General features: G+C 52.8%; 1 protein-coding gene across 1 annotated transcript; it reads left to right on the top strand.

Annotated features, from left to right (window-relative positions):
* Nucleotides 1-266: 266 nt before the first annotated feature.
* Nucleotides 267-27611, top strand: LOC144158095 (uncharacterized). Its single transcript, XM_077688752.1, has 3 exons — nt 267-568; nt 6018-7018; nt 27427-27611. Exons 2-3 carry the CDS (start codon nt 6049-6051, stop codon nt 27609-27611), a joined length of 1155 nt encoding a protein of 384 aa, XP_077544878.1. The 5' UTR covers nt 267-568; nt 6018-6048.
* Nucleotides 27612-27868: the final 257 nt, after the last annotated feature.

The following is a 27868-nucleotide window of genomic DNA, read 5'->3' as shown; positions in this document are numbered from 1 at the left end:
GCTCACAAATAAAATTTGTCAAGGTGATCAAAGAATCCGCTGACAATCCCGGAGGACGGTAAAAAACGCCTATTATGATAGTGATGTGCTCAAAGTAATACTTGCACCACACTGACTCTATACGGTTGGTTCTTGAATTGCACGAAACTTCAACTCTGAACGAAAAAAAAGTTCGATTAATGAAGCATCGCAACACGCTTAAAAAAGATGAGTGCGCACGGCTGGCCGAGCATTGTCGCACGTGTAAGCACTATTGCTTGTGGGAATGCTGAATTATTCCCGCATTCCTCCAAGGAGGTCCCGCTCTCGCGACGGGTGTCGCGGCGCGCCTGAGCGGCGGGAGGCGAGACACGGCTGTTTCGTTTTCCCGTGCGCCGCGTAGCCCGCGGGGTGCGCTGCTGTCTGTCGAGGGAGCGGAGGAAGTGGGGGGTGGTGTCGTCTTCTGTTTTCCGCCAAAAAACCCGAGGGAACGCTCTCTCGGGTCCTGACCACGGAAGAAAACGGACGTAGGCCACCCCCGCTCCGTCGACCAGGGTCTTTGTTCTCCATTGGAGCGCCCCCAGCCCGGGTAAGCCTGACCGACCTTTTTTTCTCTCCTTTTTATATTAGCCTAATAAGATTAGCCAGTGTATATTTTCTTGTACCTTTTAGTTTAATAAATGTGTTTGATAGAGTTCAGGTCTCCGTTTTCGCCCGAACCCGCCGTGGCCGCTGTCAAGCGCGCCGCGGGTTGGGATCGCTAAGTTTTTCGCGCGGGAGCCGCTAGGCGAAGCCCGCTTATCAGGCTGAGCGAATAAGGCGATCCCATATCTTGGCGCATCAACGTGGGGCGAAATCGGCAGACCTGGACTCTGTTTGTTAGAGCGTACGAACCCGGGCGCGAGAACAAAGGACAATGGCGGGCGAGCCTGACCTCCAGGCCGCGCGAGTGTTGTCGGAGCTATCGGCTCAGCGTCGTTTTCTGGACGGTGCCAATTGGTCAGGCATTTTCGCGGTTGACACCGGCAACGAGGATTACAGACTTTTCCCGCCCGGTACGGAAGACGCTGCCGCGAACGTTTTGGCGGGAAATGGGTTGAGCCCGGAGGCAAGCCAGCGCCGGTTCTTAACGCCGCCCCCTGCCTCTACCGTTCCGGTTGGCGCTAGTCAGCCAACGACAGAGGCACTCCTTCAGGACGCGATGCGCCTAGTTGAGAATATGGCGTCCGTAGTGATGAATAGCCTCCAGAGCCCGGCGCAGGCGGGGAAGCCACGCGTAAAGCTGGACATCCCCAAGTACAGCAGCTACCATGACAGAGCCAGCGCGAACGATTATCTGGACCAATTGCAACACTACCAGCAGGCGACGGGGCTGACGGAGGCCGAACTTCTCAGCCGCATAGTCCCCGTTTCCCTGACGGACCAGGCGGCTCGATGGTTCAAGCTGGTGGGAGAGCGAGAGCGCACAATGGAGGGCTTCCGAGCGAAATTCCGCGACGAGTTTCTCCCCGCAAACCACGAGTGGCGGCTGCGCCGGGAGCTTGAGCTGCGTACCCAGCATCCAGATGAATCCCTGCTGGAGTACGTGAGAGCGATGGAAGATCTCTATCGCCTCGCTGACCCCCGAGCAACAAACGCAGAGAAAGTCGATCGCGTGACGCGACAGGCGCACCCGACATTTATGGCGTACTTGCGAGGAGGGAGGTTCAGGGATCTCGAGGAGCTCGCCGCAGAGGCGAAGCGCATTCAGGGCGACATCCTCGCCGCGCGTGCGTACCGGCCCCCACCGCCCGCGGCACACTCATTAGAGCCCCGCTGCGCGTGGAACGGAGGGCTGCCTTTGTCGCATCGGAGCAGACCAGATGCTACCGCTTCGTATGCGGACGAGCAACCCCGAGTCGGGTTTGAACTCTCAGACCGGGCTCTAGACCCATATTCCTACGCGTGGCGGACTGCCCAATCTGGCGCGGAGAGTAGCCAAGTGCAGAAAGAACGCAGTGATGGAAAAAGGCCGGATAGGAGAAATCAACCGGCCGCAGGAAGCTCGGTGGGACGGAATGGTGGGCACGAGGCCGGAGATAGCCAGCGCCAGGTTCGTCAGAACTTCGGCAGGCAGTGCTACCGTTGTGGCCAACAAGGGCACTTCGCCCGTGAGTGCAGGCGCCCACCTGTCCAACAGCAGTCGAGAGCGGGAAACGGCCAAGGCCGCCGTTAACAAACACCGAACAGCTGACGGCGGCTACGAGCTGTACCGAGTTACTTGCGCCGCTGGCTTGCCGTGCGGGACAACCTGCCGACTCGCCAGCACCTTTCATTGAGCTGACGATAGCTGGAAAGAAATTTACCGCATTGCTGGACACAGGAGCAAGCGCTTCGTTGTTCGGCGATGAGGTATTGGAGCACCTCCGCAGGAAAAATATCAGGCTGAGAATGTGCGACACGAGTTTCCGGCTTGCGAGCGGCACGGCGCAGTCAAGTGGCGCGTCAAGGCTAGTGGTGCGTTGGGAGAGACGCGTAAGGCGACAACGCCTAGTCCATCTCCCGGGTCTGTCAGTGCCTGTCATCTTGGGGCGGGATTTTCTGCTTAAGACAGGCATTGTGATAGACATCAGCAGTGGCGGATATCGAGAGCGAGCAACTGGTGCCCTTAAACCTTTTGCAAAGCCGCCGGGAGCTTCGGCGCTGACAGAGCAGTTGCCGAGGGCCGAGAAAACGAGAGCGGAGGATGAGAAGCCGCTCGGGCCTCCCCAACCGCCCGAGGCTGCTCCGAGGAGGCGCGCAGCCGGGACGAGGGAGAGACAATCGGATGGGCGCCCAGCCGCAGAGGACCATTGCGCTGCCGTGCAGGGGGCGAGCATACACCCCTTGTTGGCGGATACGAACGGTCTTTCTGGGAGGGAAAAAGAGCGTTTGTCGGCACTGTTGCACAAGTACGACGCGATGTTCACTGATTGTCCGGGCCGAACAACGCTCGTCAAGCACAAAATTGACACGGGGGACGCCCTGCCGTGGAAATGCAATCCCCGGCCAATTAGTCAGGCTAAGAGAAAGGGTCTAGACAACGCTTTAGACGAACTCCTCGACACGGGCGTTGCGCGACCGTCAGATAGCCCATGGGGTTTTCCTGTTGCGCTTGTGGAAAAAAAGGATGGGACATACCGCCTTTGTGTTGACTACAGACGGCTGAACGAGGTGACGAAAAAAGATGCGTACCCTCTGCCTAACATTTCCTCGTTAGTTTCCAACCTTGGGGGAGCGAAGTACTTCACGACGCTCGACGCGAGTCGCGGATACTTTCAGGTGGAAATGAATGAATGTGACAGGCAGAAAACAGCCTTCACCTGTCACAGAGGACTGTTCGAATTCACCCGAATGTCCTTTGGTTTGGTCGGAGCGCCTGCGACCTATCAGCGTCTCATGGACCGTGTCTTGGGGGATGCAAAATGGCAACACGCCCTTGCATACCTCGATGACATTGTAGTGTACTCCAAGACGTTTGAGGAGCATGTAGAGCACCTGAAGGATGTGCTTGAGAGATTGAGGTTAGCAGGAATTACCCTGAACCCAAAGAAGGCGCAGATCGCTGCAACCCGGATAACGTTGTTGGGGTTCACGATCGATGAAGGCCGTATTCTGCCATGCGAGGATAAGGTTCGAGCACTGCTAGAATATCTATCGCCAACAGATGTCAGTGGCCTGAGAAGGTTTTTGGGAATGGTGAACTTTTATCGCCAATTCATACCAGATTGTGCTGAGCTGCAAGCCCCTCTAACTAAGTTGCTAAAGAAAGGGCAACGTTGGAGTTGGGGTCCCGAGCAGGAGACTGCCCTGCGCAGGCTGGTTAGCGTGCTCGCGGACGCGGCTGAGCTGCAGCTACCCGATCTGAACAGGGAGTTTGTAATTCAAACCGATGCAAGCGACCTGGGCCTTGGAGCAGTGCTGCTTCAAGAGCACGGAGGCATACTTCGTCCGGTAGCGTTCGCGAGCCGTTCGTTGACGCCTGCAGAGAAAAACTATTCGGTGACCGAAAAAGAGTGTCTCGCGATTGTGTTTGCTCTGCGAAAGTTCGACTACTATGTCGATGGAGTGCCATTTGTGATGGAGACGGATCACATGGCACTAACCTGGCTGAAGCGATTGAGTGAGCCAAGCGGCCGCTTAGCGCGCTGGGCTTTGCTGCTGCAGCGCTACGACTTCACCGTGCGCTACAGGAAGGGAAAGAACAATGTCGTGGCGGATGCACTGTCACGAGCGCCGGCTCAGGGCGAGAGGAGCGAAACGACGCCCTCCCCCGGAACGAGCGAGGAGGCTGAGAGCAGGGGAGAGGGGCTCCGAGCCTCTGCCCACGGAAGGGACGCGGCAGGTCTGCCGATCCCGGGCGAAAGCGTGAACCACTTGGAAGCTATCAATGCAGTGGGGATCGTGTTCAGCAGAAAAGAGCTGTTCGAAGCTCAGCAGAAAGATCCATTTTGTCGAGAAGTGTTCGACGGGCTCCGGGAGCCGGGCGGCGCGGCCGCCGCGCACATGGAGACAGCTGGTATTGCTGTCGGTGCGGAGCGCTCAGCTGGTACTGCTGTAAGCGCGCTGGATTCTTACCTGCTGGACTCTGACGGCGTTCTGCTGAGGTATATTCCTTCCGAGAACGATACACATGAGTCGTTCAAGGTAGTGATACCACGCACGTTGAGAGGAGCGATTCTACGCTATTTTCATGACACGTGCATTGCTGGACACGCAAGCGGCCCTAAGACTTATTTGAAGTTGTGTCGTTTTGCAACCTGGCTTGGCATGAAACGGGACGTGATTCGGTACGCCCGCTCTTGCCATGTGTGCCAAAGTGTGAAACCCCGTGGCGGACGACTGCCCGGCCTCATGCAGCCAATCGAGAGCCAGAACCCCTGGCAAATCGTGGCGTGTGACATCATGGGACCCTATCCCACAACACCAGGTAGGAACAGGTTCCTGTTGGTAGTCACGGATCACTTCAGCAAATGGGTGGAACTGTATCCTCTCAGAAAGCTGACGGCACGGGTGATCATGGAGAAACTGATGGAGGTATTCACGAGGTTCGGCTTCCCTGAGCAGCTAATAACGGACAATGCGTCCTATTTTACTGCGAAGTGTTTCGTGGATTCTTGTGCTGCCCTTGGCATCAAGCACAGGAAAACAACCACCTACCATGCCCAGTCAAACCCTACAGAAAGGGTTAATCGCAATGTCAAGCACATGCTTGTGGCGTATTCGGCGAGGCACAAGGATTGGGACGCCTATCTCCCGGAGCTAGGATTTGCTGTACGAACTACAGTGAACCGCTCTACTGGATATACATCAACGTTTCTCAACCTTGGGAGAGAGCTGCCGAGTCCGATGGACCGAATTCTGACGGGCCGCAGCGAAGCGGCGGTCGCACCATCAGCACGCGCTGAGTACGCGGCTGAGCTGCGCTCAAAGATGACGGAGGCTTTACGCAAAGCTCGCCAGAATCTCAAGACTGCTAGAGCACAGCAGAAAGCGCAGTATGACCGCTCGCATCGGGATATTCACTATGAAGTGGGTGACCTGGTGCTGAGAAGGAACCATGTACTGAGTGACGCCAGCAAGAAATTCTCAGCTTCGCTGGCGCCAAAGTGGTCCGGTCCGTACCGAGTGAAAGAAAAGTTGTCTTCACTCGTGTACAAGCTGGCGGACATGAGGTCAAAACCCGCCGGAGGGCCAGTACATGTGTGTGACCTCAAGCGCTACACAGCGCGAGGAGGAGAATGGGGAGCGGACGAATCTCTCGCCGTGCCTCGGGCAAAGCTAACGCGTAATCGGGGCCAACCACCAAGCCCCGGGACACGCCAGAGCTTGCGAATCCGACGGAAATAGCTTCCGACGGTTTGGTAGTGCACTAAGCGAACGGGTATTCAGGCTTTTAGTGTTTGTATGTATTTTGGGTCTTGGTAAACGTAAACTCCGCGCTGGTAGCCCCAACTCATGTGCTATATTGCCAATGTGCTTAACTTCAACCTGCGGTCGGGGACGCGTGTCGCTCGCAGCCTTTCTTCGATCCTGCCTGCAGTGACAAGCATGATGAACGGACAGAAGAACGCCCCGAAGCGCCATCGCTCGACGTCATCATCGTCCGCGGCGGTGCCTTTCAACCGCATTCCGGCATCCTCGACGGGTCAACAACCGGCCCCACCGACAGAGGAGCCAGAGCGCCGGGATGTGGCTACCTGGACCTACCAGGCGGGGACCGATGCGCCGGTCGGCTATGCTTCGTGGAGGCCCTGGAAGCGGCAGGAGCGGGCTCGAGTTGGAACTCCCGTGGCGCGCTTGTACCGGCCGTTCCAGGACCGGACCGTGGCTGATGCCGACCGCCGGGCCAACGGGGCGTGCCTTCCCCTCCCACCAGGGACCGAGCTCTGCAAATGCGGGGCGGTGTTGCTCAACGAGTCACACAAGAAGGGAGAACTCCATCGTGGCAGGATGCCGGAGGAGCCACGGCGGGCAGCGGCGGGCCACAGCGAAGCGGCCAAACGAATGCTCTGCAGGGCCGAGCGCGAACCTGCCTATGCAGAGTGGCTGCTCGCGGCGGCCGGCCGTCAAGCCGCTGGGGAATCCGCGCCTCCGCGCCGCCGAAAGCAGCGACGGTCCACCACCAGGGACGAATCGGGGGACACGGAAGGAGTCGCTGCCCGCGGCCGGAGTGGCAGTGCCAAGCCGAAACCAGCCCGGGTCGGCGGAAACCCCAAGACCACCGCTCTGGGCCCGATGCTGCCGCCGCCACCACCACCGTTGCCGGCGCCACGCCGGACAACACCGTCCCCTTCGCGGCCGCCGCCGGCTGCCAGCGCTCCTGCCCCGCTGGCCACCACTTCCGCCGCCGCCGCCGCCTCAGCGGGAACGGACTGTGCCCCCGAGGCAACGCTGCTCGTCCGGGGCACGGCGCACTCAGGCCCTGCCGACCCGGAACCGGGAGCTCCCCAGCCGGCTGTGAAGGAGCCGGCCGGAATCGGTGTGTCAACGACGGGCGCCCCGACCAGCCTCCTCGAAGGTGCGGTGGGTGCTGTCGCCCCGCTGCCCTACTTGCCATGGACACCAGTGAGGAGCGACCGATAGTGGTGCCTGGCCATCAAGCGGCCGAGCCAGGGGAACCTGTCGGTGCGGTGGTGAACTGTGACAGGCTGCAGGCGCTCGCGCAGGACATGGACGTGGAAGCCGCTTACAGGGAGCTTGTGGGGGAGTAGTTTTTTTTTTAGGTAGTGAGATGTGAACCCGGGTTGGGGGAGGGGTTTAAGGGTGGAGGGGTGTGGGAATGCTGAATTATTCCCGCATTCCTCCAAGGAGGTCCCGCTCTCGCGACGGGTGTCGCGGCGCGCCTGAGCGGCGGGAGGCGAGACACGGCTGTTTCGTTTTCCCGTGCGCCGCGTAGCCCGCGGGGTGCGCTGCTGTCTGTCGAGGGAGCGGAGGAAGTGGGGGGTGGTGTCGTCTTCTGTTTTCCGCCAAAAAACCCGAGGGAACGCTCTCTCGGGTCCTGACCACGGAAGAAAACGGACGTAGGCCACCCCCGCTCCGTCGACCAGGGTCTTTGTTCTCCATTGGAGCGCCCCCAGCCCGGGTCAGCCTGACCGACCTTTTCTCTCCTTTTTATATTAGCCTAATAAGATTAGCCAGTGTATATTTTCTTGTACCTTTTAGTTTAATAAATGTGTTTGATAGAGTTCAGGTCTCCGTTTTCGCCCGAACCCGCCGTGGCCGCTGTCAAGCGCGCCGCGGGTTGGGATCGCTAAGTTTTTCGCGCGGGAGCCGCTAGGCGAAGCCCGCTTATCAGGCTGAGCGAATAAGGCGATCCCATATGCTATACGCCTTTCCGCGAGACTGATATCCTGTACAAGCACAAAGGCGTACTAGAGAGTTGCTGGAATCATACTACATCAGCAGAAAATGGGGGAGTGAATGTATCAGTGAATCATCAGTTGTTCTGCACGAAAAAGAATTTGTTTATTTGGAGCGGTCGTAACAGTGGAGTGCCTTGGTCATGATAGTATGTCATTGGCTGGTGTGGGCACGTGGCGTAGGCGAGGAGGATTCTGTGTATGTATAAGTAGTTATGACGTATTTTCCATTAAATCGAGTTGAAAGCTCAGCACTTGCCCTGTCCACTTCTTACTTATTTGTGTCCCTGTTAGTTCGCGCTGTTCCCCAAGATGACATCAGAGGTTCTGTTGCGGGAAATCAACTAGTGGGTCGCTTGGCCATTCTTTTTTTTCCTAATGATATGGCTTATTTGAGCAAAGTTTACGGTAAAAGTGGTGTCAGTATGATTCTAACGAGGCAATCTTTTGAATGAACCAAACTTGTGTTTTATCTTCATGGTTCCTTTAAACGGCCGTTCTATATATAGGTAAGCAGCACTTCAGGCAGATGTTAAGCTAAAAAAACTGTGGCACGTTTTAGCGTTGTTCGCATGCCTTGGCTCAATAGAATTTTTTGCGAAAATAAAAGTTTTCTTCGCCAAGTTTCAACATGTCTCAGTGTCAATAAATTCAAGCAGATATGAGTAGAAAACGTTCATACACTACCATCGAAGCATCTGAAGCGTTGAAAAGCGAAATCCAGAGAGAGAGACCACAAAAAGAGGACTAAGACGGAACGTTACTTTTGCCCACATATGCGCGGAAAAGAACAATGGCACAGTGGTGATCCAGATCCAGCACTCTTCCAGTCAACAGACGGATGCCTACCAAGGTAATAGGGCGATGAAATAATATCAGCCGGAAATCTACCTTGTAACAATTGCGAAAGCCCTGCCGCGCATCGCCGGCCTAGCAACTACGTGCCGCTGAGATGAACAAAAAAAATTCCCTCGCACTTCCCCGAGGGGGAGAGTGTGTAAGTGCGAATGCACGGTTGTGGATTGCGCGATTACGGTGGATATCGTGATCTTGGAGTGACCCGCCGCGGTGGCTCAGTGGCTAAGGCGTTGCGCTGCTGAGCACGAGGTCGTGGGTTCGATTCCCGGCCGCGGCGGCCGCTTTTCTGATGGAGGCGAAAAGCAAAAACACCCGTGTGTACGAGATTTCGGCGCACGATAAAGATCCCCAGGTGGTCAAAATTAATCCGGAGCCCTCCACTACGGCGCGCCTCATCGCCTGCGTTGCGTCGGCGCGTTAAACCCTACAATCAATCAATGATCTTGGAGTGGAGAGGAGGCGCCCAACACCCGCAGTCACTGAGCGGAGAGAGGAGGAGGAGAGTAGCGCGCGCCCATCTCCCCCCGTTGCTAGGGAAGACGAGGAGGAAGACGAGGAGCGCGCGCACCCGCAGCTGTTGCTAAGGAGGAGGAGAGTAGCGCGCGCCCATCTCCCCCCGTTGCTAGGGAAGACGAGGAGGAAGACGAGGAGCGCGCGCACCCGCAGCTGTTGCTATGCGGACTACGGCGGCGGACGATTCAGGCTCGCTTAAGAAGTGCATTCGCACTTAAAAGCTCAGTTGCGAATGGTTCGGTTGCAACTCGCCTACGCACTGCCCACCGTGTTTCACTTCCCGAAAATCTACTTGACGGGGGTCCGCGCGTACGACGCAACGGCGCGTTCACAATAGAGAGTTTTAGCATAGCGGCTCCCGTACGCTACGCTAAGGTTAGCGGGTAGCGGGACCGGACTGCGCATGCGCGCGCGGGGAGTGCGAGGAGGTTGCCCCTCAGCGGAGGGAAAGAGCGGGCAGAGAGTTTTAGCATAGCGGCTCCCGTACGCTACGCTAAGGTTAGCGGGTAGCGGGACCGGACTGCGCATGCGCGCGCGGGGAGTGCGAGGAGGTTGCCCCTCAGCGGAGGGAAAGAGCGGGCATGGCGAAGGCAGGCCGCGCGGAACTAATCCACCCCACCGTGACGAATTTGCTCTCCCTAGTCGCGCCCCGCTACCCCGCTAGTAGCGTTAGCGGACGGAGCACGCTATGCTAAAACTCTAAATCTGCGCTTCAATCGGCGCGTCGTGATCCCGACCGGAGCAAAAGCTTGATGCGCTATATGACGCACTTACGAGCAGAAATTAAACGACATATTTACATCGGCGCAGCTATAGCAACTCGCAGCATCCTTTCTGAGTTCCGTAAAACCACTGCGCAGCGAAGCGAAGCAGCAATCTTCGCAATCGGACGAAAAGGCAGGCTGTGCCTTTCCTCCATAGCTGGCGGACGGTGGGCGGCCTGTTGCTAGGACGCCGTTGCTAACGGCTTCCAATGGCCGTCGAAAATACGTCACTTCCTCCACACTGTTGCCAATGCGCAGGGATAGCTGGGGTATGGTGGCTAGAAGGGGAGGTGTCAGCATCGGCTGGGCCGCATGGACGAAAGAAAAGTTTAGGAGGGAGCGTCACGTGACAATCGTGAAGCCTAGCCATAAAAATAAAAAAAAAGCCCATGAAAGTTCCACTCTCACGTGACAGGCAAGCGGTAGTTCTTTGCGCCTCATGTGGCCCTTCGCCGACGCTGCATGCACGTATGCGTTCGTATACCCGTTTGTTTGACGGGCCGTCCGCGTATTCGGGTTTCGGCGACGAGTCGTTGCGCGCAGCGCTGCCTGCAACCCGAAACGCGCAGCGGGCTTATCGTGCGGGCAAAGCGGGCTGATCGTGCGGGCTGATCGTGCGGGTCGGACGGGAGAGGCAGAAAACATCTTTGCTTATTAAGCTTTCGGACCCGTCGAAGTTCACGCCGCAGTCGGAGAGTTATGTGCCCCCGCCGTGCAGAAGTGGAGATGGTCTTTTCAGCTTTGCCGCTCAGGCTCCATTCTAGGTAATCAACCCTTTATTGCCAAGGCGCAGTCAGTCCACAATTCAGCAAGGTCCCTCCCAGGCGTAATCTAGCATTCGTTTTTTTTTTTTTTTTCATATAGGTATCGCACCGATCGAACGGTCCTCAGACAAACAGCCGGCGTACTGCTTACGACGCGAGCTGGAAAATGCTCACACCTAACATAAGGGTTCTGAACCAATGCACTGAAGGAGACAAAAACGTGCCACCATGCCGGAGCACCGAAAAAGCGAACGTATGCAAATGCGCGTGAGCGAAACCAAAGCTAGTCTCACCACCTCCCAGCCGATACTACACTCGTTACAGCGCTATAACGTAAAGGGAAGGTGGCGCGATAACTCCCAGCAGAATTCCAAACGCAATCGTCACAGTACACTTGGCAAACACCGCGCAGCCGTAGGCCGCTCCGTGCTTGTGAATGTTAACGGTGGCGCGTCCGAGCAATCCAACGTCAGAAGCGAAATTCGGCTTGCAGCTCGTGAGGGTGCTTCAAACCTCCCCTTAACTCCCTAACTCTTCTCACTTCCAACCCTGCAACTGCGGAAGAGGCGGCTATAGCCCTAGCGCTCGTACAAAGGCCAACCCCTACAACCATAATCTCCGATTCTAAGACGGCCATCCAAAATTTTGCCGCAGGCCTATTATCGCCGCAGGCAACCAAAATTATCCAACATCACCCACCACAATCCCCAGTAGAACTCGTATGGGCTCCGGCGCACGCTGGCCTGGAGGGTAACGAGGCCGCCCACAGTATGGCTCGAGGGCTTACTATCCGAGCCGGGGCGAGCACGTTCCCCTACCATGGTGCCAGATCCGCCAGAGACAGAATGGTCTCATATCAAGAAATAACCATGCACTACCGCCTCTCCCGCAGAAAACTCCCCTCAGCCAACGTGCTGCTGACACCTGCACAAGAGCACACGTGGAGACTCCTCCCAACGGACACCTTTCCGAACCCAGCCAAGCTCCACCTCATCCACCCTTCCCTTTACCCCTCACCAAACTGTAAAGCATGCGGAGCCCTCGCCACCCTTCCCCACATCATATGGGGATGCATCAAAGACCCTTTCCCCCCCATTTCCTCCAATGAGCAGTGGGAGGAGGCACTGGCGAGCTCAGACCAGGAGGTCCAACTCTCCCTGGTCACTAGAGCCGCCGACGTCGCTGCCCGGCACAAACCGGCAGCCACAACCGCCTTCTAACCGCGCAAGCTCAATAAAGTGCTTTCTCTCTCTCTCTCGTGAGAATGCGATCGAAGTCTCGCCTTGCCTTGAACAGCGACAGCGGCAGTACTTCCACGATACGAGGGTTGGACCGCAACGCTGGCGAACAATCTTGTACGGCGCCTTTGGCGACGGCGCTCGCCTCAACCTCCGCCTGCAGCAAGCCGGAGCCACTAAATGCTACCGCGGGCCTGAGCGTAGTGGACCAACAAGTCTAGGCTAGAGTGTACTAGAAGGAGTTCTAGTACACTCTATCTAGGCGGTGTTGGGTGGACATGGAGGAAAAAATTTTAGGTAGGAGCATGACGTCAGGCGGCCCAGCTTTGGAAAGCCAACCTCCTCTGACGCCGCATACTCCTCTCCTCGGGCTCATCCCGCGCAATGCATCATGGAAGATGCACCACTCTCAGGCCCGCGGTAGCATTTAGTGGCTCCGGCTGGCTGCCGGTGGCATAGAGTTTATATGAAACTCTATCGCCGGTGGAGGTGGAGGAGAGTGGCGTTGCCGAAGGTGCCGTACGAGATTTTTCGCCAGCGTTTTGCTCCCACCCTCGTATCGTGGAAGTACTGTCGCTATTCAAAGCGACACAAGACGTGGATCCCATGCTCAGGAAGCACCTTCACGAGCTGCGAGCCGAATTTGACGCTTACCGCTGGAACCACGACCGGCTTTGCTCGAACGCGCCGCTGTAAACATTCACAAGCACGGAGCGGCCTACGGGTGCGTGGTGTTTGCCAGGTGTGCTTTGACGATTGCCTTTAGAATTCTGCTGGGAGTTATCGCGCCACCTTCCCTTTATATCATAGCGCTGTAACGAGTGTCCTATCAGCTGAGAGGTGGTGCGAAAAGCTTTGGTTTCGCTCGCGTGCGCGTTTGCGTACGTTCGCCTTATCAGTGCTCCGGCATGGTGGCACGTTGTACGTGCCACAATTGCCGTGACGACGCCTGTGTTGCGTTGCTGTCTTCTTCAGTGCATTAGAAAACAAATGGTGCAGAACCTCACTGATATTGGGTGCGGGCGCGAGAAGAACGGATCATTTTCCGCCTCGCGTCGCAGGCAGTACGTGGGCTGGTTGACCGAGGACTGCTCAATCCGTGCGATAGGTATATGGGTAACGAACGCTAAATTACGCCTGGGAGGTGAAACGATAAAATAACCAGAACCAAGAAAGCGCGGTGTGTTTTGTGAGATAAAATGTAAGGCACGGATGTCGTACTCTGTCATCTCCACTTTTGCACGGCGGCGGAACACAACACTTCGACTGCGGCGTGAACTTCGACGGATCCCAAAGCTCAATAAATAAAGATGTTTCCTGTCTCTCCCGTCCGACCACTTTGCCTGCACGATCAGCCAGCAGCGCGTTTCGGTTTGCAGGCAGCGCTGCCCGCAACGACCGGACGGGGACTCGTCCCCGAAACCCGAATACCCGGGCGGCCCGGCAACCAAATGGACTGACGCACGCAGCACAGCGCAGGCGGGCGGCCGCATGAGGCGCAAAGAACCACCGCTTGCCTGTCACGTGAGGGGGGCAGCTCCCAATGGCCAAACAATGATGGTGCTTTTTGCTTCAGCTATCAAATATTATCCCACAATGGAGTAACCTGAAATGCTATTCCCCTACACTGCAGGATGTCATTACGTTCCAATGCCCATGCAATGCATCCAGTACAGTGACCCCACTGTCGCTCAGCTGAATGCTGGGGAGTGCCACATTTTATCAGAAAATGTGATCTGTGCCTGACTGTACCAAACTTTGCCGGGGTCCACAGCACAAACGTCAGGAGTTCCTCCACCAGAATTTCATCTGGCCAGTCTTGTCTTTGGCCCGCAGTGTTGTACGGAACGGCGTTACAAGGAACGGCGTTCCTGGAACTAGTTCCTTTTTGGAGGAACGGAGGAACGCCACCGTTCCATTAAGGGTCGGTGGAACTGAAACGGTAACTCGTTACGTTTTTGAAGGAACGGCAGGAACGGCGTTCCTGCCGTTACATCGCTAGGATTTGGCTGTTTTTGATGCCAAGGCTCGAGTAAAAAAACCCACAAGTCGCTACCGCCCTTCAGCCGTAAGTGCTTCCTCGAAGGTCAAAGGCAGAAGAATAACCACGCAGCAGGCCGCAGCTTGTGCTTGCTTTCATGCTGGTTACTTACGCGGCGTTCCACGGGTGAATAGCGTAGCCGCGAGAATGCTTTTCACCCTTCATCGTTTGTCTGGGGAGGCCAAAATGCGCGTCTGGCCGATAGAATTGTTCCCTGGCGGGGAAAGAATAGAGAGTTTTAGCAGTCCGTCCGTTCTGTCGTATGCATTGTTACTGGGTTGACCGGGACCAGGCTGGGCACTTGGGCATTCGTCGCGGTAGGGGGATTAGTTCCGCGGGCCTGCCTTCGCCATGTGCGTGCCTCCGCACCGTTCCTACTCGCCCTTTGCGCGCTCAGGAGCAGACCGGTCCCGGTAAACCCGGTAACAACGTAGCCAACGAAACGGACAGACTGCTATACGGGACCCGGACGTTTCGGTGTGGACATTTTGGTGCACGACGCCTTGGCCCAGACATTTTGAGTGAGACAATAGAGAGTTTTAGCAGTACGTATGCTCCGGCCGTTCCGTTCGTTACGTTGCTACCTGGTTTACCGGGACCCGTCTGCGCATGCGCCATTTGTTCCGTACGCGGCCGGCGTCTCTCCCGGCGCTCTGCTTCCGTGTTACCGTATCCGGAGCCCGCAACCGGCTTCCGTTGCTCTGGTCGGCTCGGGTGTTGGAAACTTTAGGCTTAGCGTCCTGGCAAATATTTGATCGCCGCTATCTGTGCAACTGCAAATGACAATCCGTAACACAACTTTTCACCACACTATCATCCCCTTTCTTGCATGTAAAACTTTATTTGAGCTACAACTGCCGTGAGCGACCGGTGACCGAGACATCTGCGTAGCCTGTTTCGATGCTTCCGCGCAGGTATCGCCATCTCCCGGCCGCTCGGCGCACCGCGCGCCGCGGCATCCACGGCCGGTCAGCATAGGCTTGCATCGCGGCAGATATATCTGATCGCCGCTTTTAAAATAAGCCCTGAGAACAATCCCTAGCACAATTTTTCACCACACTAACACCTACTTTCTCGCAGGTGGAACTTCGTTTTAGTGGTCAGATTGATTCGGAAGAGCAGCGACAAGCGGTTGCTACCGTGGTCTGCGCCGGTTCGAGCCGCTGAGTGTGCCGAGCTGGCAGGCGCGACCGGCGTGTGCGCGGACTGTTTCCGATGCAGAAAACGCTTCACGATTGCCTGCTTTATCCATTTCTTGCGTACAAACGCGCGGAATCTACAAATTCAGCTCAGCGATCGTCGTAGTTGACCATGGAGCAAAAACAGTGGGCGGAGCGGCGCCGACGAGGCATCGCACACCCGCATCGGGCCATGTGTCTCAAATTCACGCGTACGACTAGTCGTGGTGACAGTCGTAACGATCAGTCGCATACGAATCGCGTGTACCAATCGTACATGTGTCTAGCGCTTCAATCGGGCAAGGCCAAGGTCATTCCTCCACGTGAACGGCGCGCGACCATGTCGTCACCTGCGCTCGCTCTGCCGTCGCCGCCGCAGCCCCTGCCTCACAATGCGTCCGGCCGAGCGCGATTTATTTTAGATTTGCAATGCTTTAGGGGAAACTGCGTTCTTTATTTACGTATTTCTAGCGTGTGGATTTTTGCAACAACTCGGCTAATCAGCCGTCACACGGAACGAACGGTACGACGCTACGGAGTGCTAAAACACGTTTTCCGTCTCACTATACGGAAAGAGCCCCGTACGTGCGCGCGCATGCGCAGTCGGGTCCCGGTAAACCCGGTAGCAACGTAACGAACGTAACGAACGGACTGCTAAAACTCTCTAATGTCCCAGGCATTCTTTGAACATTTTAGCTTTAATATTGTAATTTCGTGACTTGATACGATTTTACGTTCGGGACATGTGCTTGCACCGCCGTTCGTGGAAACGAACGCTAAACCCTGGCGGAGCATTGCCACGTGAAACCCAATTTCTGTAGCAGATGGTAAAAATTAACGTTGTTAATTTGGATCCGTTCAACCATTTTTTGTTATTTTAACGTCCATGTGAACAACCCTAATACATTAGGTGTTACCAAAGCGCTTTCCTTTCACTTCACCCAACGGTGCAAGACGCTGCTGCTTTTAGTCTATTCCTCCCCTCCCCCCCCCCAGCAAAACTTCAGCGAAAAAACAACAGAAAAACGAGGTCGATTAGGCGCGTGTGCATTTCGTTTTAATTATTCTCTCAGTCAATCTCGCCTTCGTTGCATTCGGTGTCAGTTCTACTTAAAACTAACATACCAACGATCGCACTTACGGTGGCGTTACTTAGGGGAGAGGAAAGCTCAGCCCCGCCGGCAATCATCCCCCTAAGTAGAGAGAGAGGGGTGTCACTTGTGCTTTACCATTGCGTCGACTGAACTTCGAAACCTTGAAGACGACTGTTGCCGCTCTCGTCGCACTAGCCTATTCATTTTTTTTTTTGCTCCTTATAATGGGAGGAAGCGATGTATACCTGGGGTGTCCATGATATGCGCGACTTGATGAGTTAATTCCCAAGGGGGCGACTGAAGGCGCAGAAAGAGCGATTCCTGGAGTGGGGGCGCCGTCGATATGACCGCTACGCGCGGAAGGGCGTAGCCAGCAAACGATAGTGGCCATTGTGTTCTCAGCAGCTTTTTGGGTGGCTTTTTGTGTCACATTATAGAGGTTTCGTGGGCCCATGGTGAATGTAAAGCTTTGTCTCTGTTTTAAACGTGAAGTGTGCTATGTCATTGTTCTGAATGTATCACCCAATTCATGCAAAAGCCTCCACTAAGAGGCTAGCGGTATGTTCTAAATAAAAAATAAAAAAATCACTGCGGTGACGCTTTGGAGACCGTGAACTCCACCACGCCAGTAGGATTTTCAGGGGAAACCGAAAATAATATGGCTGAAAAAGGAATCTGGTCGAGATTCGAGCGTACAGGCGGGAGGTGGGAGGTGGGGGGGGCGCCTAAACAAAGAAGTAAAATGTGGTAAATGTAGGCTTGTAAACATTAAACGAAGGTTGGTTGTCCCGAACACAATGGATGGAATTTGTATGCACAACCGGTACGCGCTTAATCAGCATTTAGGAAATTAGAACCTGCGGCTGTTTTCCAAAAGGCCCGTTTTTCCTCCCCGACAATATCCTAGACCAGTGTTCGCGAATTCATTTTAGCAAGGCAGCCTAGCCTACGTAATACTCTTCATAAGGTTTTCTTCATTCTGGGAGGCTAGCTAATGTTTGTTACTTTTAGATGCAGAGCATTTCTTTAACTCACGATGTCACCCGGCGTTGTCGGCTTGCCTCGGCGTCCGCAACAGCCGTTCCAGGTGCGCCCTATCCCCCACTCCTCCTCTCCCGCATCACGCTACCTTCCTCGCTCTCAACAACAGGTCCGCACCCCTCCCCCTACACTGTATAAAAAAATAATACTTACCGGCGCTTGGTTTTTCGATCCAACGACCCTGCGGGCGGAACGCAAGGTACATGGTGCTCTACCCACTGGGCCACAAAGCCGACACAGAATGGAAGGCTACGAACGCGTCTTATATCCTTGACTCATTCAAACTACGTCAAGAAGCTGCTGATACAACGCATTCACTACCACCAACTCCCCAAACACTAAACGTTAACGCAATACACCCACCCCTTATGCGACGCATTTACTCGAGTCCGCCTCGCGGGGAGATGGGCCCTTTTTGTGGATATTGAGAGTGTGCATGTAATTTATTTAATTTGAGGGTGTGTAATTTAAAAAAATACAAAAGAGGCGGTAGACCATCGTAAACACGGGTAATTGTCTTAGCTAAAAAAGAGCGAATATAAATTAACAACCTGTCATAAATGAAAAAAAAAAACGTGTGCTAAAGAATTCAATCGGCTGCATAACAGGTGTCCCCAGGAAGAGGTATTAAACAAAAATATATAAATGTAGAATTTCTAAAAATACCTGGCAATGATCGAACATCGCATCAATCAAAAAAATAAATTCACTGCTCCAGATTTTTGTCCATAACCCACGTAAAGCGGAAATAAAAATATAACGGCTGTCGCAAACAGGGAAGCACCGGATAATTTGGTCGCCGAAATGTCCGTACACCGAAATGTGCGTGCACCGAAACCCCCGTACACCGATATGTCCGTACACCAATATGTCCGTACACAGAAATTTCCGCACCGAAATATCCTGCACCGAAATGTCCTCGAGCCGTCTGGAGTTTGTCCGGTGCTCCCTGAAAAAAATCACCTAGGAGCGTTTCTTTTGGTTATCTTTATCTCCAGATAATCTGCTGCCAATGGTGTTAATATTCGTATAATATACGTAGTTCGATAGGAGTTTTAAATGTGTCACTTAATTTCGACCCAGGATTATCCTACACTATATTATAATTTAAAAACCTAATTGTAAGGTTAATGTAACGACACGTTCCAATTTTCGAAGTGGAACTGGAACGAGTTCCTTTCGCAATAAAGGAACTTGTAACGGGAACTCGTTTCAAAATTGGCAAGGAACGAGGAACGAGCTTTCGTTCCTATTTTGGAGGAACGTGTACAACATTGTCTTTGGGCAGTGTTGTGGCCAAGGACAAAAGGCTTTGGCTAAGAAGCTATACACAAGTTTATGCATCTTACCTATGCGACTAGTGCGTATGTATGCAAAATGTGCGGGCACATATATATGCTTACACCAGCATATATGCTTACAGAATGCAGTGCATGCTATATGAAAAAAATTGGTTTAACTAATGTCAATTGATGTGGTAGTGCTTGAACACTAAACTAAGCACTGCTTAGTGACTGTTACTTATCTTCTTTTGTGCAACTAGTTCAGCCACTATTCTTGGTTTAACAGTGCATGATGGCCTTGGCATTGTTTATGCTGTGAAGTTCCAAAAGCGTGTGGCTAAGTGCTGCTGAACACGAGGTCGCCGGTTCGATTCCGCCACCGGCGGCCGCTTTTCTAGTCGAGGCGAAAAGCAAAATCGCTAGTGTGTACGAGGTTGCAGCTCATGTTAAAGATCCCCAGGTGGTCACAATTAATCCGGAGCCCTCCACTACGGCGTGTCTCATCACCTGCGTTGCGCCGGCGCATTAAACCCTACAATCAATCAATCAATCAAGTTCTAAAAGCGTGATGTTCTAAATCAAGTTATAAAAAACACAATATCAGCTGAATTGCATGGCCTGTTTCTTTGCAACTATTGGAGGGTTATTAAGGCGATACGCTGCCCTACCACCCGACGAGAAGGCCATGTAAGCCGGATCCCGACTATATATACCCTAACCTCCTCCTCTTACTTCCGTCCTCTGTGCAGTTACTGCACTCTTCATTGGTGCTTGCAGCAACTGCTATGCCTGGCATACCTGACGCCCCTGGGCATTGCCTAGCGAAGCTCGTTTGCTCACTTAACATTCTTTCGCTCTGTGCATTTTCGTTATGCCCTGGATGTGGTCTAACAGAAGGGAAAATGTTTGGGCATGTTGGTTCATACTCACACGAGAACGATAGCGCAGTAAAAACAAAGTTTCAACTAATGCTTTATTGTAGGACCGGCGCATATAAAGAGATCTGGTTCGTAAGAGGAGAAAAGGAAAAGGAAACAAAGACAAACAGCAAAAGATGAGAGACGAAAACCGCCACGTGCCGCCTACTCCTGGAAATCAAGCTCTGGCTTTGATAAAGCCACGGACAGTCTACGGACACACTGATCACCAGAACATGCTATATCAGCTGCTTCCACAAGTTTTGTCATCAGCCCAGAGCAGTGATAATGCAAAACAATCGTCTGGTCCCACAGGGGATAACACAGGTTTCTCAATACACACATTTTACAATGGGCGTCCAGGTGTCCGTTAGTGGGGTCAAAACCATGTTCACAGCCCCAAACAAGCTTTTGGGCTTGTGCAGGTTAACCTGCCTAACGGGTGCGCAGAAACCGGTCTGCTTTACGCTGGTACGCTGTGGGCATCATGTTGTCTACAAAGTTCACTCTCATGTGGCAGGTACCATATTGGCCAAACCGGCCGACATTCGAATGTCCGTTTAAAAGAGTACAAGAATAAACTAAGCAGTGTTGCCACTCACGGCTACCGGGCTGCCCGTTGTAAAAAGTCTGTATCGAGATACCCGTGTTATCCCTTGCACAATGAGGTGATTGCTTTGCATTACCACTGGTCTGGACTGATGAGAGAACTTGTGGAAGCAGCTGAGACAAGCATGTTCCGGTGATCAATGTATCAGTAGACCGTGTGTGGCTTTAGCAAAGCTAGAAATTTATTTCTTGGCGTAGGTGGCACGTGGCGGTTTTTAAAGAAAAGCTTTCTAGCTCTATCAGCAAACGGTTTTTCATGGCCTGCAGGACAACAAACTCCCAACGCAGCGGAGGCGGTGGTGGGAGGGGGGGGGGGGTTCACTCACGGAGCACACTGTATATGGCGCGGCGAATTTACCCATCGTTCCCCACGCGGAAGTGTCTGCTCGCCGGTGGCGGTGTCAGCAGTACGGCTTTGCCGTCCGCTTTAGCGACAGTTGTTTCGGGCCTGTTCTGGCGCAGCTACGCGTCCATTGCGCGCTGCCTTCGCATGGCTTGATTAACTTGTTCGACTGCACCTACAGGGTAACTCGCGCCCGACGGAATTGGTTTGCAGGGTGGGAAAACAAAATGTACAAACCACATACAGACATCCGGACGCTAGAGGAGCGCTACTTTGTGCGCGCTGCTTGCCACAAATGGGGCGCCATTTTTAAATTGGTGAATACCAATTCGGTTGTATTTTAAGAAATATTACAAAAGGCAAAGTAGCAACTGGTCCTGATAAATAGTGATTATAAAAGTTCCCTCAGCTTTCTTACAATTCTCAAACTTACTACACTTACTTTAAATCGGTATAAATTGGAATCACTAAGCTCAGATGCCGAATTTTTACGGTGTTTGCGCTTGTGTCACGCAGTAGTGTAGCCCCGAGATAGCACATCAGGATGGCTAGGTTCTGCTATCTCACCCTTCGGAAGACGCTCCTCTTCGTTTTCTTTCTGCCGACGCACGGCCAGGCTATTGCGGCGGCGTCCACCGCTATAGCCAGGCCGTGGCCAACGCTGCTGCGTTCGGGACGCCGCCCCCACGAATTTCAAGTAACAGCTGGCAGAATCTCTTGTTTCATTCGTTGTAGAGCCACGTGTGAGAATTCAAGGGACATCGCATGGGCAATTGTTGTGGGTGTCATTTAAAGCTTTGCTTTCCAACCACCTTCACAGCGTGGATTGGAGCCAATTTTTTGACGCGTTTTTCGTTTTGATGTTTTTCTCTCTTTCTCTCCTCTTACAAGCCAAATGTGTTTATACACGCTGGTTCTACAGTAAAGCATTGATCGAAAGTTAGCTCTTGTCCCGTCCTCACCCCATCCTTTGCTTCTACTGTGCTGTGTTTTCTGTGTGGTCTAACATTGTTACTTTTTTTGTACGCAACTTTTTTGCTCCATGCCCTTGATTGGCAGACTTCACAGGTTGACAAAATGACAGATGCAATTCAATGAGGTAGGGCACCTAGCAAACTTCCGCTAAAATTTATCTGTACTGCTTGCATCACTACACACTGTCACATCCATCACTAACTCGGGGGAGGAGCTGCACCCCCCTAATGAGAGGGTGTGGAATGATGAGCGGGATTGTGACTGTGCTTACAAGAAGCAGATGTGGTCCTCACTAGTGTAAGAAAGTCATGGAAGCATGATGTAGCTTCTTCTGTGCGACAGTTACGAACGAGTAGAATGCCGCTGTCGCCCTTCCGCATCATTATTCCTTTTCTCGGTCTTGCCATCTTTGACATGCTGGCCACGTCATCCAGCAAGATGAAGAGCATAACACTGCCCCTTCCAAAGGGGCAGTGTTATGTCACCCATGCCTCATTGACATGGAGCCTGCTTTAAGGAGTGCGTGTGTGTTTGCTCATGCATATGTGTGAAATTGCATTGTGCCCTGTAATTTTTTAAAAGGAGAAATTGATTTTTTTCTCCTTGCAATCCTTTGTCTAACCATTACTGCCCATTTTTTGCCAGGACCTGTTACTCCCAGGGCGCCACAAGCCAGGACGCAACAAACTTGGTGTAAACTTGGTACCACTGGTGTTATGTTGCTGGAGCTCAACTTCTGTTCGTGGTCAGTGGGGTAGAGTGTCTCATCTGTTTGAGCTGCGTGTTAGAGCCAGGACACTTGCGGAGCAAGAAGAAAGTGATTGTTGTGGAGCGATTCAGTGATTTTGTTGCTCATGCCCTGCCAAAGTGCAAAAAGAATAGTTTTGCAAAGAATTATTAACACTGCTAAACTTTTTTCTTTGCGGGCGCGTATGACAGTACTTAGTGGTGCTTTGTATCATTCAGCACTGAATTTTATCATTTTAGCTCCGAAAGCAATTCTAGCCCTGTTAAAATGAATTTTAAGTTTCCATTGCTGTCAATGCATACATTCAATGCAGCTTGCCTTCTTTTCTTTACAGCAGTTAAAATTTCTAGATTTTTAGATTCTGTAGTTGCAGACTAGCGGCTAATTAAACCACCTGGGTGCATTAAGACTGTGCGCACGAAGGTTATTTTATTTTCCTTCATGAGAAAATGGCTGTACTAGAAATGCATGCCTCGTGCAATATCTTTAATGACAGTGACAGAGCGAGCATCGAGTTAAAAAAAGCCGCCCGCCCGCATCTTCCCACGAGGGGAACTCGAGTAAATGCGTCGCATAGGGGTGGTTGTATTGCGTGAAAGTTGCGTAATTGGGTAGTTTGTAGTTACCATTTGGATGTGGGGAGGGTTTGGAATGCTTAATTATTTCTTTCGTCTTTATTATTCTTATTTAATGTTTCGTGATTTTCGGACACAGGAAGGACAGGTGAAGGTATTGTCATCATGGTGGGGTAACGTTGCCTTCAACGAGTAGAGTGACGCTGCTGTTGCATTGTGTCGCACTGCTTGTTGACGGTACTGTTGCTTCCATCGCTTATACTTCATCTGGAGCCAAACGAAAGGCAAGCAAAGACGCACTTGACTGAAGTTCGAACACGCGCTCCGCCGCTTATATACACTGCGCGCACTGTCGAGGGAGAGGAGTATGGGGGAGAGACGCGCATGCGCGCACTTCCGTACACAAGCGCGCGACCTTTCCACGCCCCCCACCACGCTGTTGTCACGCAGCTGTCACGCCGCTAGCACGCCGCTATCACGTGTACACTGGCCGCTGTTGTTGCTGAGCGCGACGGAGCGCACGGGGTAACTACTGGGGATGCGCGCACACAGGCGCGCTCCCTACTCCCTGCCGCACCGCCGCAGCTGTTGTTGAGAGCGACGAGGCACACGGGGTAGCTACGGCGCATGCGCGCGCAGACGCGCTCCTCCCGCACCGCCGCAGCTGTTGCTGAGAGCGAGGAGAGTACGGGATAGCTACGGCGCATGCGCGCGCAGACGCGCTCCCCCGCACCGCCGCAGCTGTTGCTGAGAGCGAGGAGGGTACGGGGGAGAGACGCGCACCTGCGGAGTGAGCGTGTGGACGCCGCCGCCATCAACGACGGAGGACCAGGCGAGCCTAAGAAATGCTCCGCATTTAAAAAGAAATTGAAAGGGGGTGTATGAAAAACAGTTTTAGCCCCAACCCGCTTTATAAATAGTAACCTAGCCATGCTTGCCGATTCCGCGTACCAAATTTCTTTTTCAGTGTTGGGCTTTTTTTACTTCTTTCCTTTGACAGTGCACAAGCTTGTGCTGCTTGTGATCCCCATTCAAGCGTCATGCGCTATTCGTCCAGCCTGTCGTCGACGGTATTTCATCTCCTTCTCAGTTCATTGCACTTATTATTGGCCCATTGACACTGTGCGAAGTATACACCTACCGTGGGCTCGACCGTGTGCTTCAGTGAATCGCTTTCTAAACGAAAATATTACTTGCTAGGTAGCAAAACGCCTGCACCAAGTCGGCGTCCACAGAATGCGCATTTGGATATTGTTTACCAAAGGCGCCCATAACAGCTAACAATTTCCTTACATGCTCCTAGCAATCCACGTGTCGCAGAACGGTGCGCACATCCATGACGTTCTACGCATGTGTGTTCCATGACGTGGACCAGAAAGGAAGAAGCACTTGGCATGCACTGCTTAAGAAAAAAATAAAACAAAGAAACATTTGGCGCTTGGTCAATTCCAATTTCCTTGCGACACGTTCCATAAGATGTGCAACACAAAAATAAATGTGCATGCAAAGAAATTTCTCCCGCAGTCTTTTTAGCACTCTGCTTAAGTCGAGGAAGTGTCGCAGCAGTATGGATAGTGAGTCTGTAACAAGTAGCTGCAGTGAGTGTGCTGTCGGCATTGTAGGTGATTGTCGGCACTGGCAGAATGATCAGCAACGAATCTAGCCAAAAGAAATGCTTTCACTCATCCCTTTAGAATGTGATCAGGAATCCTTTGCAATGCCCTTGCGTTGCACTTTCAGTGAACCTGATAGTATATGTTGTATATAGCTGAGCAAGGCCAGCAGCGACATGGCCAAAGCATTTTTCATTTTGGTTCCTATCGCTTCGGTACGAGGGCGTGGCTTAAAAAGATATCCTGAAGATAACTACGCGTGCGGTTCTCATTGCCGGCCGTGATCGAGGTCAACTGTTGCATACCCAACTTGGGCATTTGTAGGCACACGCTCCAGCGTTTCCGCATGTGCGCAAACGAGCGTCACACCAAAAGAAAGCTTCTCCACGTAGACAAAGTTGGTAAAGGTTCTGAACGTTTGAATGAACGGGTATGCTCAAAAATTGATAATTGTAGTCAAGCAGGCAGATATAGTACCTCTATGATTTAGTTGTGCACTTTGACTTTTGCATAGGTGAAAATCGGGTCCGGCTGACTGATGCTGACTTGTGACTAATTCTAGGTGCTGACTGGTGACATACATACTAAATGAAACGGTCGGTACTGATTGTTACACCCACTACATGTTGGGCCAGCAGTCACACTGTGAGCAAAGCGAAGCTGGTGAGGTTGGATATTATTTAGCCCCTCCTGACAGAGCCTGCCGTTCCTACCCAGCAATTTTTTGGCACACTGGCCCCCATTGTCACCGGCTGCAATGGGTAGGTCACTAGCTATGAATCCAGTGGTGGGTTAAGCCACGGCAAAGTAAAAAAAACTGCACAGAGGAAGGTGCTACAAGAGGGGCGCAGCTTATCTGAAAGTGCCAAAGCCCCTGAAGAAATTTGTGTCGAGTAGTGCTCCCGCTACTGGAAAAACACAACGCTTCCGCGCAAGAATGACGGCACACGCTCCAGTGTTTCCGCATGTGCGAAAACGAGCGTCACACCAAAAGAAAGGTTCTCCACGTAAAGACAAAGTTGGTAAAGGTTCTGAACGTTTCAATGAACGGGTATGCTCAAAAATTGATAATGGTAGTCAAGCAGGCAGATATAGTACCTCTATGATTTAGTTGTGCACTTTGACTTTTGCATAGGTGAAAATCGGGTCCGGCTGACTGATGCTGACTTGTGACTAATTCTAGCTGCTGACTGGTGACATACATGCTAAATGAAACGGTCGGTACTGATTGTTACACCCACTACATGTTGGGCCAGCAGTCACACTGTGAGCAAAGCGAAGCTGGTGAGGTTGGAGATTATTTAGCCCCTCCTGACAGAGCCTGCCGTTCCTACTCAGCAATTTTTTGGCACACTGGCCCCCATTGTCACCGGCTGCAATGGGTAGGTCACTAGCTATAAATCCAGTGGTGGGTTAAGCCACGGCAAAGTAAAATAACTGCACAGATGGATAGATCCTTTCTTTGGATCTGCACAGATGGATAGATCCTTTCTTTGGATAGAGCGGTATTCTGGAGGTCATGGGTTCGGATCCCACCTGGCGGGCATTTTTTCTCCACTTTGTTTCTTTCCAAATTCTTTCTGTTTCAATGACCTACCACATCCTCCCCTTTGCTTTCCGAGGTTTTCTTGACTGCCAACTCTCATTTCTGTGTTATTTTCAACGAGCCCCTCATTTCCCACTCTGATTCGCTACATGCATAGCGAGGGCCTCTGTTCTGGCAGACTTGGTGCCATAGAAAACTTAAGAGGGTTCAACGCTGGTCGGCCACTCTTGACATGTCGTAGACACTCGAGTCACGGTCCGGGGGTTAACAAGGTCCCACATACCCCGAGTAGTCCGAGTGGCGCTGGCTACTACCCCCAACCACAGGAAACAAAAATACCTTAACATAAATACCCTAGAAAGTGAAGGGAAAAATCGCCCCGCCGGTAGCGTAGTGGTTATCGCACCAGAGCGGTATTCTGGAGGTCGTGGTTTCGGATCCCACCTGGCGGGAATTTTTTCTCCACTTTCTTTCTTACTTTACAAATTCTTTATCTGTTCGAAACACCTACCACATCCTCCCCTTTGCTTTCCGAGGTTTTCTTGACTGTCCACTCTTATTTCTGTGGTATTTTCAACGAGCCCCTCATTTCCCATTCTGATTCGCTACATGCATAGCGAGGGCCTCTGTTCTGGCAGTCTTGGTGCCATAGGAAGCTTAAGAGGGTTCAACGCTGGTCGACCACTCCTGACGTGTCGTAGACACTCGAGTCACGGCCCGGGGGTTAAAAAGGTCCCCTTCACTCCGAGTAGTCCGAGTGGCGCTGGCCACCACCCCCAAGCACAGGAAACAAAAATACCTTAACATAAGTACCCTAGAAAGTGGAGGGGAAAATCGCCCCGCCGGTAGCGTAGTGGTTAACGCAGCAGACCGGTATTCTGGAGGTGGTGGGTTCGGATCCCACCTGGAGGGCATTTTTTCTCCACTTTCTTTCTTTCTTTCCAAATTCTGTATCTGTGTGAATGACCTACCACATCCACCCCTTTGCTTTTCGAGGTTTTCTTGACTGCCAACTCTTATTTCTGTGTTATTTTCAACCAGCCCCTGATTTACCATTCTGATTCGCTCGATAAATAAATATATATATATATATATATATATATATATATATATATATATATATATATGATATATACGAGCCAGGGGGATGTGGCCAGGCCAACGACTATACTTGCCAAGCCTGGGCGAAAGTGGGCTGACTTTCCATCGGCTGCGGCATCCTAGGCGCACCACGAACCTGTCTTCGTGGCCCCAGCGGTGGTGGTCGGGCACCTGCGGCCACCGTCCTCCCCCCGTCAACCTTCCCAGTCATGCGCATTGTCTGTCTTTCTTCCTCTGTTTGTCTATTAAGCTTAATTTTCGTAATTCATAATACACTAACTAGCCCAACAGCACATTTTACCGTCGACCTTCGTTTCGATGGCCCCGAAAGGCTACATTTGTGCCGAGCCTACTTGGGACCTCCAGCGGCAGCAGGCTACCAGGGGGTAGCCACTGAGGAAGCTTCAGGATGCGCGAAGCCCACGCCGTCCAAGGAGAGACCAGGCGCATCGAGCGCCGGCATCAAGGACCTCCAGCAGCAGCGGCTACAAGGGGGCAGCCACCAAGGAAACCAGTTGGGACGCGCAGAGCCCACGCCGCCCAAGGATTGACCGCGCGCATCGAACGCCGGCACCGAAGCGAGACGAGGATGGCTACCATTGAGTTGCGGCCACGCGGCTGGTGCGACACGTCAGCGCCGACGATAGCGAGGTAGGTCAGTCCATAAGGGACGCTGTTGTAGGACACAACTAGAGAGTTGTGGCTTAGAGAGATCACCTAGAGGGTGATGGAATGAGTTGATTCTAACTAGTTGTGTAGAACTTTATTGCAGAGACTTTCTGGTTTAGAGTTGAATTGTATTTTGGGA

Source organism: Haemaphysalis longicornis, unplaced genomic scaffold (assembly GCF_048455015.1).
Source record: "Haemaphysalis longicornis isolate Haplotype H1 unplaced genomic scaffold, Haemaphysalis longicornis Haplotype H1 scaffold_10, whole genome shotgun sequence".
NCBI lineage: Eukaryota > Metazoa > Arthropoda > Arachnida > Ixodida > Ixodidae > Haemaphysalis > Haemaphysalis longicornis.
Note: the sequence above shows the minus strand (reverse complement) of the source record. Positions and strands in the feature narration are given on the sequence as shown.

Bases quoted from the DNA above. Each gene is read 5' to 3' on its own strand.
- LOC144158095 (XM_077688752.1), top strand. From the start codon at position 6,049: ATGATGAACGGACAGAAGAACGCCCCGAAGCGCCATCGCTCGACGTCA. The intron at 7,019-27,426 runs GTGCGGTGGGTG...TGGGACCTCCAG, and splicing joins CCCGACCAGCCTCCTCGAAG to CGGCAGCAGGCTACCAGGGG.